Source organism: Otolemur garnettii, unplaced genomic scaffold (genome assembly GCF_000181295.1).
Source record: "Otolemur garnettii isolate 467f Iridium unplaced genomic scaffold, OtoGar3 scaffold00015, whole genome shotgun sequence".
Lineage (NCBI taxonomy): Eukaryota > Metazoa > Chordata > Mammalia > Primates > Galagidae > Otolemur > Otolemur garnettii.
The window spans coordinates 1,408,495-1,424,625 of record NW_003852410.1 but is presented as its reverse complement, the minus strand read 5'-3'; the positions used below and the strand labels follow the sequence as shown (position 1 = coordinate 1,424,625).

The 16,131-nt window shown below is 45.6% G+C and overlaps 1 protein-coding gene across 1 annotated transcript in view; it reads left to right on the top strand.

Moving 5' to 3' along the window:
• Positions 1-16,131, top strand: part of CPNE9 (copine family member 9) — a 27,837-nt gene that overhangs the window by 6,776 nt on the left and 4,930 nt on the right. Inside the window, exons 8-18 of the mRNA XM_003785458.2 lie at positions 825-888; positions 1,007-1,110; positions 1,244-1,348; positions 3,255-3,296; positions 3,633-3,708; positions 3,818-3,871; positions 4,601-4,662; positions 5,301-5,347; positions 6,242-6,423; positions 6,694-6,821; positions 15,642-15,782. Coding sequence (XP_003785506.1) covers positions 825-888; positions 1,007-1,110; positions 1,244-1,348; positions 3,255-3,296; positions 3,633-3,708; positions 3,818-3,871; positions 4,601-4,662; positions 5,301-5,347; positions 6,242-6,423; positions 6,694-6,821; positions 15,642-15,782 — 1,005 coding nt within the window. The remainder of the gene's footprint in view (positions 1-824; positions 889-1,006; positions 1,111-1,243; positions 1,349-3,254; positions 3,297-3,632; positions 3,709-3,817; positions 3,872-4,600; positions 4,663-5,300; positions 5,348-6,241; positions 6,424-6,693; positions 6,822-15,641; positions 15,783-16,131) is intronic.

Here is a 16,131-nt window from a genome sequence, read left to right as displayed (position 1 = left end):
GGATTCGAACCCGCCACCTCAGGTGTACGTGGCTGGCGCCTTAGCCGGTTGAGCCACAGGCGCCAAGCCATCCCTTTTATTTTTTTCTCACTTTTCACAGTCTCCAAAAAGTATCTCAACTACAACCAGGAACCAGCCCTTTTGCTCCCTGGGTCTGGACAGAAATTCCTCCCCCTGATTCAGAATTGCTGTGCACATTCCATTTGCCTACTGCCTTTCATGTTCTACCACCATCTAAAAGCTCCCTGAGGGCACAGTCTAACAAAGCTGGAGAATGCCAACTGGCCAACTCTACAGGGTGGCCATAAATCTCGTGTGCAATTGGCTATTTTAAATAGTAAATATGGCCATCCTGTATGTAGCATTGCACCTGGCATATGGTAAGTACCAGGGTCTGCTTTGAAGAATATAACCATATAAAGCTTATAAGTTGCTTTTCCTTTATATCTCTTCATTGCCTGACAGAAAGTAATTTTTCCCACTTCACAGTGAAGAAAACTAAGGCCCAGAAAGGGGAAATGACCTGCCCAGGGTGACACAGCTTAAAAATCATAAAATCCATCCTGAGTCTACTGACTTTAAATCCTGTGTCTTTCTTACACGACCATATGAGATATCCACCTAAGCTAGTCTAACCTCTTCCTACCGGACTGCAGACCCCTCCCTTCCCTACCAGGAGCCACCCAGAACAGAAGGAGACACACTCAAGGGACTGTCAGTAAATGTAAAATTGAATCCAGTGGCCTACCCAGTCCCAGATTGACCACCCCAATCTTTGCTGTCTATCCTCCTTCCTATAACTAACAGGCTTTTTCCACTTCCAGGGGTGTACCAGGCAAGAAGTGTGGGACCATATTGCTGACTGCAGAGGAGCTTAGCAATTGTCGGGTCAGTAAGGTCCATGTGCTAGATCTGGGAGCGCCCTTCTCCCCGTACTCCCTTTAGTGGACTGTCTGAAGGCTACAGGCAATTTGAGTATCAACAGCCCAGCTGCATCCATCCCTAGGACATTGCCACTATGCAGCTGTGTGCAAACAAGCTGGACAAGAAGGACTTCTTTGGGAAATCAGACCCCTTCCTTGTGTTCTACAGGAGCAATGAGGATGGCACGTGAGTCACTGCCATCAGGGCTCTCAGGCTGGGGGTGGGGGCATATGATTAACAAGTGGGGGACTCTCAGGAATCTCTAACAGATTTAGACCTACACTCAAGCCAGCTTCTAATCCTTCCATTCCCCTTCCAGGTTTACTATCTGCCATAAGACAGAGGTTGTGAAAAACACGCTGAATCCTGTGTGGCAGCCCTTCAGCATCCCTGTGCGGGCACTGTGCAATGGAGACTATGACAGGTCTGCTTGGCCTAAGCTAGAGGGCCAAGGACATTACAATGGGGTTTCCAGAATGATGGCAGAAGTGACATAATACGGGCAGTGCCTGTAGCTCAAAGGAGTAGAGCACCAGCCCCATATGCTAGAGTGGTGGGTTCAAACCCAGCCCTGGCCAAAACTGCAAAAAAAAAAAAAAAAAAAAAGTGACATAATAGTATTGGAGGGTCCTGATCAATGAGACAGACTTCTGGGCATGAAGATGGATGGATGGGGAGGCATATGGACAGCCACATAGATGGATAGGTGGACTACGCATGGATGGATGGGGATGGGTGGACCGGTAGGTGGATTGTAGATGAAAGTGCAGATGAACAAATGAATGAGCAGATACATGGATGGATGATCAGATGGAGGAATAAACCAGTGAATGGTTGGATGGGTGTGTGGATTGATATATAAGAACAATGGTGAGGCTCAGTGTCTATGGCTCAAGCGGCTAAGGTGCCAGCCACACACACCTGAGCTGGCGGGTTCGAATCCAGCCCAGCCCACCATACAACAATGACAGCTGCAACCCAAAAAATAGCCGGGCATTGTGGCAGGCACCTATAGTCCTAGCTACTTGGGAGGTGGAGGCAAGAAAATTGCTTGAGCCCAGGAGTTGGAGGTTGCTGTGAGCTGTGATGCCATAGCAAACTACTACCCAGGGCCACAGCTTAAGGCTCTGTCTCAAAAAAAAAAAAAAAAAAAAGGAACAAGATTGGGAGTAGATAGAGGGGAAAATAAATAAATAGATAGCAGACGAATGGACAATTGGACTGATGGGTAGATTGTGGATGGACAAATGACGGATGGATTAACAGATGGATGAGTAAATAGATGAGCTGATACATGGTAGATAAGTGATAAGACAGGTAAATGAGAATTTGATGGATGCCAGGAGAGGCAGATGCATGAATAAAAAGCAAGTGAGAAGGATAGGTGGAGTGACAGGTGGATTGATGGACAGATGAATGGATGGAAAATTGATGACTTGATGGATTAGTGAGTGAATTAGTTGATGGATGAGTAAAAATAGACAGGCTAACCTAATAAATGAATAAGTAGGTAGTATAAAGACAGGTGGATAGGGATAGGTGAGAGGATGGAAGGATGGATGGGCACATAGATGGATGAGTATTAGTATAGTTACGCAGATAAATGGATGACCAGATGGACTGATGTTATATACTTGGGTGCTTGGTTGGGCAGATGAATCAACAGATGGATGTTTATATGCATCAGTGAGTAAGTCAACAGCTGGATGTATAGTTTGATAAATGGATAAAGAAACAAATTGATAAGTAATACATTAGTATATGTATTATGTGTATTACTATACATTTGCTAATGTATTAGTCAATGGGTGGTTAGATGGATAGATAGTTAAATGGATTGGTACACTGATAGATAAGAAATATGAAATGACTCAGGCAGGATAGTTAGGAACTAGGTCTTGGAAACCAGGTTAGAGTTTGAATCTCAGCTCAGTCACTTATAAGCTAAGGGATCTTAGCAACATTACTTGTTTTTTTTCTTGTATCTCAATTTCCTTATCCAATAATAGTAGTATTTACTTTATCCAGGGTGGTTGTTAAATTAAATGAGACAATCTGTGAGACTGCTGAGAACAATGCCTGGAATACAATAAGACTCAATAAGTGGTTAAAAAAAAAAAGAGTAATAGTGGTGCTAACAGCAGCAGTAGCAGTAATAACAGTGGTAGGGTACGTGTAAGGACTGATGAGTGAATAGTTAGGAGGAGAAGTAGATTAAAAGATGAACGGGATGATGGAAGGACAGATGAGTGGATGGGGAAGTGATTTGCTTACAGTCAAGTGGATGAGAGCATCATACACACCCAGCCTGTTTATCTCTTGCATTTCAGAACAGTGAAGATTGATGTGTATGACTGGGACCGCAATGGAAGGTAGAACTGCCCCACACAGTCCCTTCTCCTATGTTTAACCCAAAAAGTTCTCTGCAATATGTGGTACATTCAGTAGGAATGCCAAAGTAGCCTTGGGAACCAAGAAGGGTGATGACAGATACCAGGGTCTTGGGGACACAGGATCCCCTGCATTGTCTTTCTGGTACACTGTCTCTTCCCTTTTCTTTCCCTTAGTTTGGCCCCCCTTCTGGCCCCAGCCCTCATACCCTGCAGCCTAAGTAGGGGGGGTAGGATGAAAGAAATGAAAAGACTGGGTTCAGGCCTGGCTGTAAACCAGCAGCTACTGCTGCTTACCTACCCCTGGCCTCATTACAGCCACGATTTCATCGGTGAGTTTACCACCAGCTACCGGGAGCTGAGCAAGGCCCAGAACCAGTTCACAGTGTATGAGGTGAGAGGTCCGGCCCTGCTCAGCTAACCCAAGGCCTCCCTCCTACAGTGCACTGTCTGGAGCTCTCTTCCTCTGTTTCTCACCATCACTGTTACCTTCCTCTACTTAGGTACTTAACCCTCGGAAGAAATGTAAGAAGAAGAAATATGTCAACTCAGGAACTGTGAGTGCTCCCTGGAGGTCCGGCCCTCCCTGGATCCTTCTGTGTCTGTCCCCACTGACATAGCATGACAAATACTGGAGGGAGGGAACGGCAGCGGGCACAGGTGTACCACTTAAGGTTTTCTTTGTTTTGTCTTTTCCTCACGCAGGGAAATTTTTCAATCTTTACTATTTTGCAGTATAAAAGAGAAAAACACCCTAAATTGCACTTCCCAATTTATTAATTTACTTTTAGAGTCAGGGACTCCCTCTGTTACCCAGGCTGGAATGCAATGGCAATATCATAGCCCACTACAGGCTCCAACTCCTGGGCTATAGACATCCTCCTGCCTCAGCCTCCCAAGTAGCTGGGACTACAGGTGCATGTCACCGTGCCCGGCTAATTTTTTTATTATTACTTTGGAAAGACTGGGTCTCACTCTGCTGCCCAGGCTGGTCTTGAACTCCTGACAATAAGAGATCCTCCCAACTTGGCATCCCAAAGTGCTAGGATTACAAGTGTGACCCAGTATTCCTGACATTCCAATTTAATACACTTTTGGAAATCCACCTGTGTTTCTGACAGCTTCCCCTTTTTATTTCTTTTCATAAATTCAACAGGATGGGACAGGTTGGGGCACGGGGTGGAATCACCTGTCTCCCACATATTCCTCTCCCTTAAGACCTACTATGCCCCTCTTCCTTCTGCCACCCTTTCCAAAGTATCAGGGCTATCTCTTCTGTCCCACAGGTGACACTGCTCTCCTTCTCTGTGGACTCTGAATTCACTTTTGTTGATTACATCAAGGGAGGGTGAGTCATGGGCCAAGCTCTGGGCCAGCAGCCCAGCAGTAAGTCACTTCCAGTTCTGAGCCCCAGATTTCTTATTTTTGGATAGTCAGGACCAATGGTATCATGAAGATAAACTTTATTTAAAACACTTGGCAAACTCTAAAGTGCTCTGTAAAATGCAAACTGTTTCCTTAGTTCTCTTCAAGGGGCTGCATTTCATTCTTAGTTTCCCATCCCCACTGAGAAGATGGCTGCCAAACCGGTGATGGCCCCAATAACCTGACTTCAGTGGTGGCCCCAATAACCTGACTGGGGCCCGGACAAAAGTTACAGTCAGGCAAGAGAGAAAGGCCAAGAGAGGGGAAATGCAAGCAGACTGTAGGGGACATTCTGTTTGGTTTGATGGAGGGAGGAAGGCCTGGGAAATGAACTTGCTTCTCTGTACCTTATCACAGGGCAGATTTTTAATTCTGTTACCCAAAATATAGTCCATGAGCCAGTAACAGCAGTATCATTTGGAAGTTTGTCAGATACCCGGACTATCTGGATCAGAATCTGATTTTAACATGAGCCCCAGATGATCCAGGTGCCCATTAATGTTTGAGAAATACTAGTGTAATAGGTGTTAGTTCCTCACTTCTCAACTCATTCCCCAACAGGACACAGCTGAACTTCACAGTAGCTATTGACTTCACAGCTTCCAATGGTGAGGCATGGATGGGGGAATGTTGGTGGGGGGAGGGGGAATTCACTAAGGATCAGCCTATATTCCTAGCTGGAAATAAGAGTTTACTTACCCAAAAAGCCCAGACCTAGGTAAAATCTCAGCCAGAATGGTACTGGGGTAGGAGTGTTGGAGGGATATTATTGGGTACAAGGGTGCCAGAGAATACAGGAAAATAGATGAGTAGGTGAATCAAAGAAAGGATAAATGGCTCAATAGGTGGGTGAGTAAATGTATGGATGGGAGAGAATGAGGGTATAATGAGAGATGGACAGGTGAATGGGTAGTGAGGAATGAGTGGATGGCTATACTGATGAACAGAGTGGGTACATGGATTAGTAAGTGAATACAGTATGTTGAGCAAGTAAATGCAGGGATGGACAGATGGATAGATGTTTAAGTTGAGAAAATAGGTGAGCTGATGGGGGAATGAATGGGGGGATGTATCCATATGAGAACAGACAAGTAATGAGTAAAATGGAGAGGGACAGCTGGATGGATGGACTGAAAAGGAAGAGAAATAGCAGGTGAACAAGTGAATGAATGGACGACCTGTTGAAGAGAATGAAGAGGTAGGTGGATAGAATGGATAGATAGATAGATTGAAAGATGGATGTATGGCCAGGTAGATAGGTAGATGGATGTGTGGGTAGGGGGATAAATGGACATATAGATACCGAGATGAAAAAAAGATATAGGGATGAGTAGGTAGATAGATGGACAAATGAACAGATAGATGATTGGGTAAATTAATAAGGGAGTATATGGGTAGAGGGTGGATAAGCAGATATAGGTAAATGGCTGCATACAAGATAAGCAGGCAAACAAAAGGATGGTCCAAGTGAACAAGAGGCTGGGGCTCCTGTGTCCCTACAGGGAACCCCCTGCAGCCTACCTCCCTGCACTACATGAGTCCCTACCAGCTCAGCGCCTATGCCATGGCCCTCAAGGCAGTGGGAGAGATCATCCAGGACTATGACAGTGACAAGCTCTTCCCAGCTTATGGCTTTGGGGCTAAACTGCCCCCAGAGGGACGGATCTCCCACCAATTCCCCCTGGTATGGTATGAGCCAGAGCCTATACTCCATGCCCTGGCATCTTGCCCACCTAAGTTGATGAATTTCTTCTATTTACATTGCTTCAGCGGGCAAGGGCCTGCAGAGGAGTAGGAAGCCATGAGAGGGTGGCAAAGCAGGGAGGGGAGCAGGCCTGGGTTTGGAGGGGAGCACGAAAGGTACTGATGGAAAAAGGAAGGAGTGAGCTGGGATCAGAGCACTCCTGGGAATACCCTGCACAGGCTCAGCCTGGCAGGGTACATTCTTTGACAGAACAACAATGATGAGGACCCCAACTGTGTGGGCATCGAGGGTGTGCTGGAGAGCTATTTCCAGAGCCTGCGCACAGTGCAGCTCTATGGGCCCACCTACTTTGCTCCTGTCATCAACCAGGTGGCCAGGTAAGGGAACTGGGTAGGGGTTGGGGAAAATGAGGGCAGCCAGAGAGGAACTGACTCCCTGGGGATAGTCAAGACATCTCCTGGGTGAACTTGGGCATTGGGGAGAAAGAGAAATGTTCAGTGTTGGCCAGGCTCCAGAAATATTCGGTTTGACCATTACAAAGAGGTCTTGTAATATATTTGGCCCTCTATCACCATGGGTCTGGATCTTTGGATTCGACCAACTGCACATCAAAAACAGCTGGAAAAGGCCAGGCGTGGTGGCTCACACTTGTAATCCTAGCATTCTGGGAGGCCAAGGTGGGTGTATTGCCTGAGCTCAGGAGTTTGAGACCAGCCTGAGCAAGAGCAAGACCCAGTCTCTAAAAATAGCCAGGCTTTGTGGCAGACACCTATAGTCCCAGTATTTGGGAGGCTGCGACAAGAGAACTGCTTGAGTCCAAGAATTTGAGGTTTCTGTGCTCAATGACGCCATGGCACTCTACCGAGGGTGACAAAGTAAGACTTTGTCTCAATTAAAAAAACAAAAAAGCTGAAAAAGAAAATCCAATCTTAAAAGAAACAAATGTAAAAACAATACAGTATAACAACTATTCAGATAGTATTTAGGTATGATAAGTAACCTACAAATAATGTATAAGGAAGATGTGCATAGGATATAGGCAAATACTATACCATTTCATATAAGGGACTCAAGCATCTGAGGAGTTTGAAACTAACCACCACCCCCATGGATACTAAAGGCTGACTGTACCTTATTATGGGGCAGAGAGGGTGTCAACAAACTACCCCAACCCCACTCCCTAGGGACAACAACCCAGGCTTCCAGGTAAGGTCAGAGAAAGAAGAGCCTACAGCATGTGCCGAAGGCACAAGCATTGGCATCAGACCTGGTTGTGAACCCAGCTGTGAACCCTGGCTGTGAACCCACTAACCATGTGACCTTAAGCAATTTAGTTTCTTTTTCTTTTTAAATAAATATTTGGAAAAGTTCCTTTAATAAAAAAGTTCCAGTACATTTACATGACTGTCATCAATAATTTAGTTTCTTTAAGCATCCTTTTTTTGGAGACAGAGTCACCCTTGGTACAGTGCCCTGCCAACACAGCTCACAGCAACCTCAAACTCTTCGGCTTAAGCGATTCTCTTGCTTCAGCCTCCCAAGTAGCTGGGCGACCTCTACAACACCCAGCTATTTTTTTGTTGTAGTTGTCATTGTTGTTTAGCAGGCCCAGGCTGGTTTCAAACCTGCCAGCCCCAGTGTATGTGGCCAGCCCCCTAACCACTGAGCTATGGACACTGAGCCTAAGCATCTATTATTCCTATAAGATGGTATAATAATGAGTGACAATAAGCACCTGCTTTTTTTTTTTTTTTTATGAGGCAGAGTCTTGCTTTGTCACCTGGTTAGAGTGCCATGGCATCATCATAAGTCACTGCAGCTTCAAACTCCTGGGCAGAAATAAGCCACCTGCCTTAGCCTCCCAAGTAGCTAGGATTACAGGTGTGAGCCCTCACATCCAGCCTGTGTATTTTTTTTTTTTAAGAGACAGAGTCTCATTTTATCATCCTCAGTAGAGTGCTGTGGCGTCATAGCTCCAACTCTTGGACTCAGGCAATTCTTTTGCCTCAGCCTCTCAAGTAGCTGGGACTACAGGCGCCTGCCACAACACCCGGCTATTTTTAGAGACAAGGTCTCACTCTGGTTCAGGCTGGTCTCAAACCTGTGAGCTCAGGCAATCCACCCGCCTCAGCCTCCCAGAATGCTAGGACTATAGGCGTGCCACTGTGCCCAGCCTTCTGTTTTTTTAGAGACAAGGTCTTACTCTCACTCAAGCTGGTCTTTTTTTTTTTTTTTTTGAGACAGAGCCTCAAGCTGTCCCCCTGGGTAGAGTGCTGCGGCATCACAGCTCACAGCAACCTCCAACTCCTGGGCTCAAGCAAGTCTCCTGCCTCAGCCTCCCAAGTAGCTGGGACCACAGGCGCCCGCCACAACGCCCAGCTATTTTTTGGTTGCAGCCATCATTGTTGTTTGGCAGGCCCGGGCTGGATTCGAACCCACCACCTTAGGTGTATGTGGCTGGCGCCTTAGCCACTTGAGCCACAGGCACCGAGCCGCTCAGGCTGTCTTAAGCTCCTGATCTCAAGCAATCCTCCTGCCTTGGCACTCCTGGAGTGTTAGGATTTCAAGTGTGAGCCACCATGCCCAGCCAATAAACAGCTTCTTTATAGAGTTATTATGAAGTTAAAATTAGATAATAGTGTCAGAGGTATTAGTACAGTGTTTTATACATAGTAAGTACTCAATACATGGTAGATTAAAAACTAGCAGATTAATTCCCCACCCCAAATTTTTAGATTAAAAATACACAGTCTATGGGAGGTACCTGTGGCTCAAAGGGGTAGGGCAGCGGCCCCATATGCCTGGAGGTGGTGGGTTCAAACCCAGCCCCAGCCAAAACCTGCAAAAAAATACACAGGCCGGGGCAGCACCTGTGGCTCAGTGAGTAGGGCACCAGCCCATATACTGAGGGTAGTAGGTTCAAACCCAGCCCCAGCCAAACTGCAACAAAAACATAGCAGGTGTTGTGGTGGGCAACTTTAGTCCCAGCTACTTGGGAGGCTGAAGCAAGAGAATCACCTAAGCCCAAGAGCTAGAGGTTGCTATGAGCTGTGATGGCACAGCTCTCTACTGAGGGTGACAAAATAAGACTCTGTCTCTAAAAAAAATAAAATACACAGGCTGGACGTAAGGGCTGTAATCCCAGCACTTTGCGAGGGCTGAGGCAGAAGGATCACATGAGGTCAGGAGTTTGAGACCAGCGTGGTCAATGTAGCAAGGCCTCACCTCTACAAAAAATTTAAAAATTAGCCAGGTGTGGTGGCCTATGCCTATAGTCCCAGTTACTTAGGTGGCTAAGGGAGGAGGATTGCTTGAACCCAGGAGCTGGAGGCTATAGTGAGCTATGATTGTACCATTGCACTCCAGCCTGGGCAACAAAATAAGACCTCATCTCTAAGAAAAAAAAAATTTTTTTTGTATATATATATATATATATATACACACATAGTTTATGTTTGTGTGCATATATATATTTACATAGTTTATGTTTATATACATACACTACAAAGAACCCAGATCATGTATCAAATGATTTTAAATACCAAAGAGGCCCAGGTATGGAGACTCATGCCTGTAATCTTAGCACTTTTGGAGACTGAGGCAGAAGGATTGCTTGAGCCCAGGAGATTGAAACCAGCCTGGGCAACACTGTGAGACCTCATCTTTACAAAAAAATTAAAAATTAGCTGGGTGTGGGAGCACACCTGTAGTCCCTGCTGCTCTGGAGGCTGAGGCAGGAGGATTGCTTGAGCCCAGCAGTTTTAACTTACAGTGAACTATGAACATGCCACTGTGCTCCGGCCTAGGCAACAGAGCGAGACTCCATCTCTTTAAAAAAAAAAAAAAAAAGGAGGTATCAAGATTAAATTAAAAACAAATTTAAAATAAAAGGACAGAACCAAGCATATATCAATAAATAGGATAGGCTCTGACTGAGCTTAAGAAAGAAAAAGATTCTCTGATTGAATAAGTAAACTATATGCTGACTAGAAGAGACCCAGTTAAAACAATGCACCTCAGAAAGCTTGGAAGTAAAAATAAACAGAAAGGGTGGCGCCTGTGGCTCAGTGAATAGGGCACTGGCCCCATATATCCAGGGTGGGTTCAAACGCGGACCCAGCCAAACTGCAACAACAAAAAAATTAGCCAGGCGTTGTGGTGGGCACCTGTAGTCTCAGCTACTCAGAAGGCTGAGGCAGGAGAATCACCTAAGCCCAAGAGCTGGAGGTTGCTGTGAGCTGTGCCACTACAGCACTCTACCAAGGGCAACAAAGACTCTCTCTCTTAAAAAAAAGAATAAAAATGGATAGATTTCAGGGAGATTTCTATATCCACAAGCTTCCTTTTTCCCTCATAAAGATTTATGTTCTAATTCATAATGACAGTAATAGTTTTTAAAATTGTAAAAATAATATAACATTGCTATAGAGAATCTTAAGGATAGAGAAATGAAGAAATCACCCCGACACTGCCCATGGGAATGTGGATGTATATAGTCCCTGACAGTCTTTCCCACGTGCATCCATTATTACAGCCAAATTACATCTAATATTTCACTGCATATAACATCATTACATCCGACATTTCACTACCTTTTTTTACTAATGCGGGAACCTAAGCATATTTTTTGTTATTAAGCAGACTTCTTAAATACAGTAAAGCCTCTGTAAGCTGACCACCCAAGGGACTGTGACAAACTAGTTAACATACAGTGGCGATGGACATAAGGAACTAAGCCTGCTGTACTGATACACACATGTGGTGCATGTCCAGTCTATGAAAATTAGGTCAATTTAAGGAAGTGGTCAATGGAGGGATGGGGTCAACTATGGAGGTTCTACTGTATTATCTTGGGCAACTACACTGATTCATTTATTCATTCATTTAGTAAATATTTAGTAAAGGGACAATGTCACATGGGTCAGGAGCCAGACTAGCTAATATTCCTAGTTATATCATTTACTAGCTGTATAGCCTTGGTCAAGAAATCTCTCTGTGCCTGATTCCTCATTTATAAAATAATAATAATAATAACATCTACATATAATGTTGTTGTGAGGACTAATTAATAGATGTCAAGCACTTAGTGCCTGCCACATTGTAAGTACTGTAAATGTTAGCTGTTGCTGTTACTATTATTATCATTATTACTATTCAAAGGGCATCTGCTGTGTGCTCAGTTCTCTGCTGGGGCACTGGAGACTCACAGATGAATCAGATCTAGTCGCTGCCCTTGGGAGCTCCCACCTTGGTGCAAGAGACAGAAATATAAATAAATCATTACCTTCTGTAGGCCAGAGAGCTTCCCAGACTTTTCTAGTGAGTTGCTTGTCAGCAAAAGCAAGCGACTGCATCCCCCTGGGGGAATCTAGGGGCACAGCCTAAGGCAGCCAGGCTGAGAATGTCTTTGAAGTCTCCATATTTCATCTTAAAAATTTATGCAAATTTCATATTCTTCTCACATCATATCCATGTTTAATTTAGGAAAAAGAAAGGGTGTTTTAAATGTACTTATACTCATCTGACTTTATCCACCAGATCATGCAGTAAGGACCCACTTGGAGGAGTAGAGACAGCCTAGCTTTGTGGGCTGGGCAGTATCCTACTGCAGTGGGGGAGCAGAAAAGGGGGAAGATATGGGCCTACTGTAGAGTGAACTGCTCAGTTGGGGCTAGAGGGCAAAGTGGACTTTATTAGAGAAAGAGGAGCAGAGTAGACCTTGTAGCAGAAATGGCATGTGAAAAGCACAGAGGTATGAAGGAACAAGTTCAGGAAACAGTGATAAATTTAATACAATGAGGAATGTCCAGAAAGTATCCAGCTATGTACTATGAAAAACAGAAACACACAAGGGTGGATACTTTCCAGAGTGCTCTCATATATGGCAGAATATCCAGAGAACAGACTGGGAACAGAGTGATGGATGGAGAGCTTGAGCTTTAGGATCAGCTGTTCAAGCATGGGCTTTGAGGATGGGCTTTGTTCAAGCATAGCCTTTGGGGATGCTACTTTTTTTGTTTGTTCGTTTGAGACAAGATCTCACTCTGTTGCCCTGGCTACTAGAGTACAGTGGTATCATCATAGCTCACTGCAACCTCAAACTCCTGGGCTCCAGTGAGCCTCATGCCTCAGTCTCCCAAGTGGCTGGGACTATAGGCATGCACCACCACACCAAGCTAATTAAAAAAAAAAATAAAATCTACCTGTCGCTCTAGGTAGAGTGCCAAGGCAACCTCAAACTCTTGGGCTTGAGCGATTCTCTTGCCTCAGTCTCCCAAGTAGCTCGGACCACAGGCAACTGCCACAACACCCGGCTATTTTTTTGTTGCAGTTGTCATTGATGTTTAGCTGGCCCCAGCCAGGTTTGAACCTGCCACCCTCAGTGCAAGTAACCACTGTGCTATGGACACTGCCTCGTTTGGACCTCCTAGTGCTAGGATTACAGATGTGAGCTGCTCTGCCCACCTTTATAAATGTTTCTAAACTTCAGTTTTCTCATTTTTAAAATTAAGAACAAAAACAATGCCTACCTCATGGAATGGCAATGAGGATTAAATTATATCACACATGTCAAGTATGCAGCTGTGATTTTGATTATCTCAAAGAATTCTTTGGCTCGGCGCCTATAGCTCAACTGGCTAAGGTGCCAGCCATGTACACCTAAGGTGGCGGGTTCGAATCCCCAGCCCGGACCCGCCAAACAACAATGACGGCTGCAACCAGAAAATAGCCGGGCGTTGTGGCGGGCGCCTGTGGTCCCAGCTACTTGGGAGGTGGAGGCAGGAGACTCACTTGAGCCCAGGAGTTGGAGGTTGCTGTGAGCTGTAATGCCACGGCACTCTACCCGGGGAACAGCTTGAGGCTCTGTCTCAAAAAAAAAAAAAAAAGAATTCTTTGTTGTTTCCCACCCTATAGCCAAGTGAGGTACTGACTGGCCTCCCCTGGCCGGTCACCCATTTCTTCTGCCAATGTCCAGATTTAAATGGCCTTGGAATGCAAGACACCTACAGAGAACTAAAGACATACGTCCCATGCTCCCAAACTGAAGAGTGATGTGCATGGCCCCCGTTCTCATTCTCCTTTGTAGATCTACACACAACTCCTAGAACTTACTCTCGCGGTCTGCACTTGCCATTCTCTCTCCCTGGAACATCTGTCCTTCTACCTGCCTGTCCTCCCAACCCCACCCCACTATCACCATGCCAAATCCTACTCATTTCTCAAGTCTTAGGTTAAATGTTATGTCATCAAAGCCTTAAACTCAATGCATTCTAGTAGTTTAAACAGTTGTCTCCCCTAGGACAACACCCTATTCTGTGCTGCATGTTTAGCACCAACATGCCGTGTTGGTCACCAAGGTGGGTTTGGTGACCAACACAGCATGTATGCAGTGACTGTTTGTGAAATGAATGAGAGAAGGTACCAGGCCAGGCCTATGCAAAGGCTGGAGCCAGAATTCAGGAGTGAGGCAAGGACTGTGATAGAAGACTATGACCCACCCCTACTCTGGGCCCTGGGCAAATTGAGCCTAACACAGTTTTTTTTTTTTTTTTTTAAAGAACCATTTTTTATTTATTTATTTATTTGTATTTATTTATTTTTTAGCAGTTTTTTGGCCAGGGCTGGGTTTCAACCCACCACCTCTGGCATATGGGGCTGGCGCCCTACTCCTTGAGCCACAGGTGCCACCCCCTTTTTTTTCTTTCTAACACAGTTTTAATTCTATACTCTAACCGTGACTTTCCTTTGACTTTTTTGAGATCAGCACTGTCCAGTAGAACTTTCTAAAGTAATGGAAATGTTCTGTGTCTGTGTTGTCCAACATGGTATTCACCAGCCACATATGTATACTGAACACTTGAAGGGTAGCTAGGTGCCAGGCGTGGCAGCTCACACCTATAATCCTAACACTTTGGGAGGCCAAGGTGGGAGGACTGCTTGAGGACAGGAGTTTGACACCAGGTTAAGAATAAAACCTCCTCTCTACCAAAAATAGAAAAATTAGCCAGAGTGGTGGTGCATGTCTGCAGTCCCAGCTACTTGGGAGGCTAAGGCAGGTGGACTGCTTGAGTCCAGGAATTTGAGGTTAGCGGTGAGCTAAGCTGGCGCCATGGAACTGTACTTGCATAACACCACAAGACTCTGTTTCAAAAAAAAAGAGAGAGAAAGAGAGGTAGCTAGAATGACCAAGGAACTGAATGTTTAATTCTCTTTAATAATAGCCATATGTAGCCAGGGCTACATTATTGGACAGCACAGCTCTATCCTTTCCAATCCATTTAAGATTTGGGACTAGAAGTAAAGAGACCCGGGTCTGTTGCTGTCTTCGTGCCATCTCTAGGTCTTGTTTTTCTTCCATGTAAAATAAGGGGACTGGACTCAGCGACTTCTGAAGTCCTTTAGAGATGGGAAAATCTCGGATTCAGAGATTGGTGAGAGAAGGAAAAGGAATTCTGGGAGCCGCTGTAGCCTATCTGAGGGAGGACCGCAGGGGACCTAGCAGCCCGGAAAATGGGATATGGTCAGCAGAGGGAGAAGAAAGAGAAAAGAAATGGGTGAGAGAGGGAAGCAAGGAAACTTTGTTCTTGCTCTTGTAAGAACATCAGTATCCTGCCCTGGGTTGATGAAGCCCAGGGTGGTCAGGCCTCTGTGCCCCCTCGGCCACATGGTCCACTCTGCTTCCTTCACTTTCTGACTTCCAGACAGAGTGAGCTTCCTTCAGACACACCACAGGGCCTCTGTCCATGCTGTTCCCTCTCCCTAGAATGACTCCCCCCCATCCCCGCCCACTTTACTTAGCTCTCCTCCATCTTCAAACATTACTTCCTTAAAGAAGCCTTTACTGACCTTCTGGACCAGCTCAGATCCCCTGTTGTTCACAGTGTCACCTTCCATCACAGCACTTATCCTAGTAGTAATTTTACACCTCCTTGGATGAATGTCTGCCTCACTCCACAGGGCTGGATGGATTTGTTTTTCCTCCTCATGTATCTCTAGTTCCCACCATAGTAAGTGCTCAATGAGTATTTCTGGAGGGATGGCAGGCGGGGGCAGGCTGCCAGGTCCAGTGAAGGAACATGAGCTTCAGAAGCCTTGACTTTCGTTCCCATGCTGGCTGTTGAAACTTAGAGGAGGGGAGAAGATTCCTTTAGTCTGTCTGCCTTTCAGCTAAATTCTGACTTTGGCCTCTCACCCAGGACTGCAGCCAAGATTTCTGATGGTTCCCAGTACTATGTTCTGCTCATCATCACCGATGGAGTCATCTCTGACATGACACAGACCAAGGAGGCCATCGTTAGCGTGAGTCTGAGGAGGAGGGCTTGGCAGGGAGGGGTAATGTCAGTACTATGAAGGGGCTGAGATTTTACCCTACTTGCAAACTAACAAGACAGTGTCATGGGTGCTAACAGTAGACACAAGACTCCTAGACCAGGCTCAGCACCTGTAACTAAGTGGTTAGGGCACCAGCCACATACACCAGGGCTGGTGGGTTCAAAGCTGGTCCAGACCTGCTAAAAACAATGACAACTACAACAACAACAAAAATACCAGGCGTTGGCTCGGCGCCTATAGCTCAACCAGCTAAGGTGCCAGCCACGTACACCTAAGGTGGCGGGTTCAAATCCCCAGCCCGGACCCGCCAAACAACAATGACGGCTGCAACCAAAAAATAGCCGGGCGTTGTGG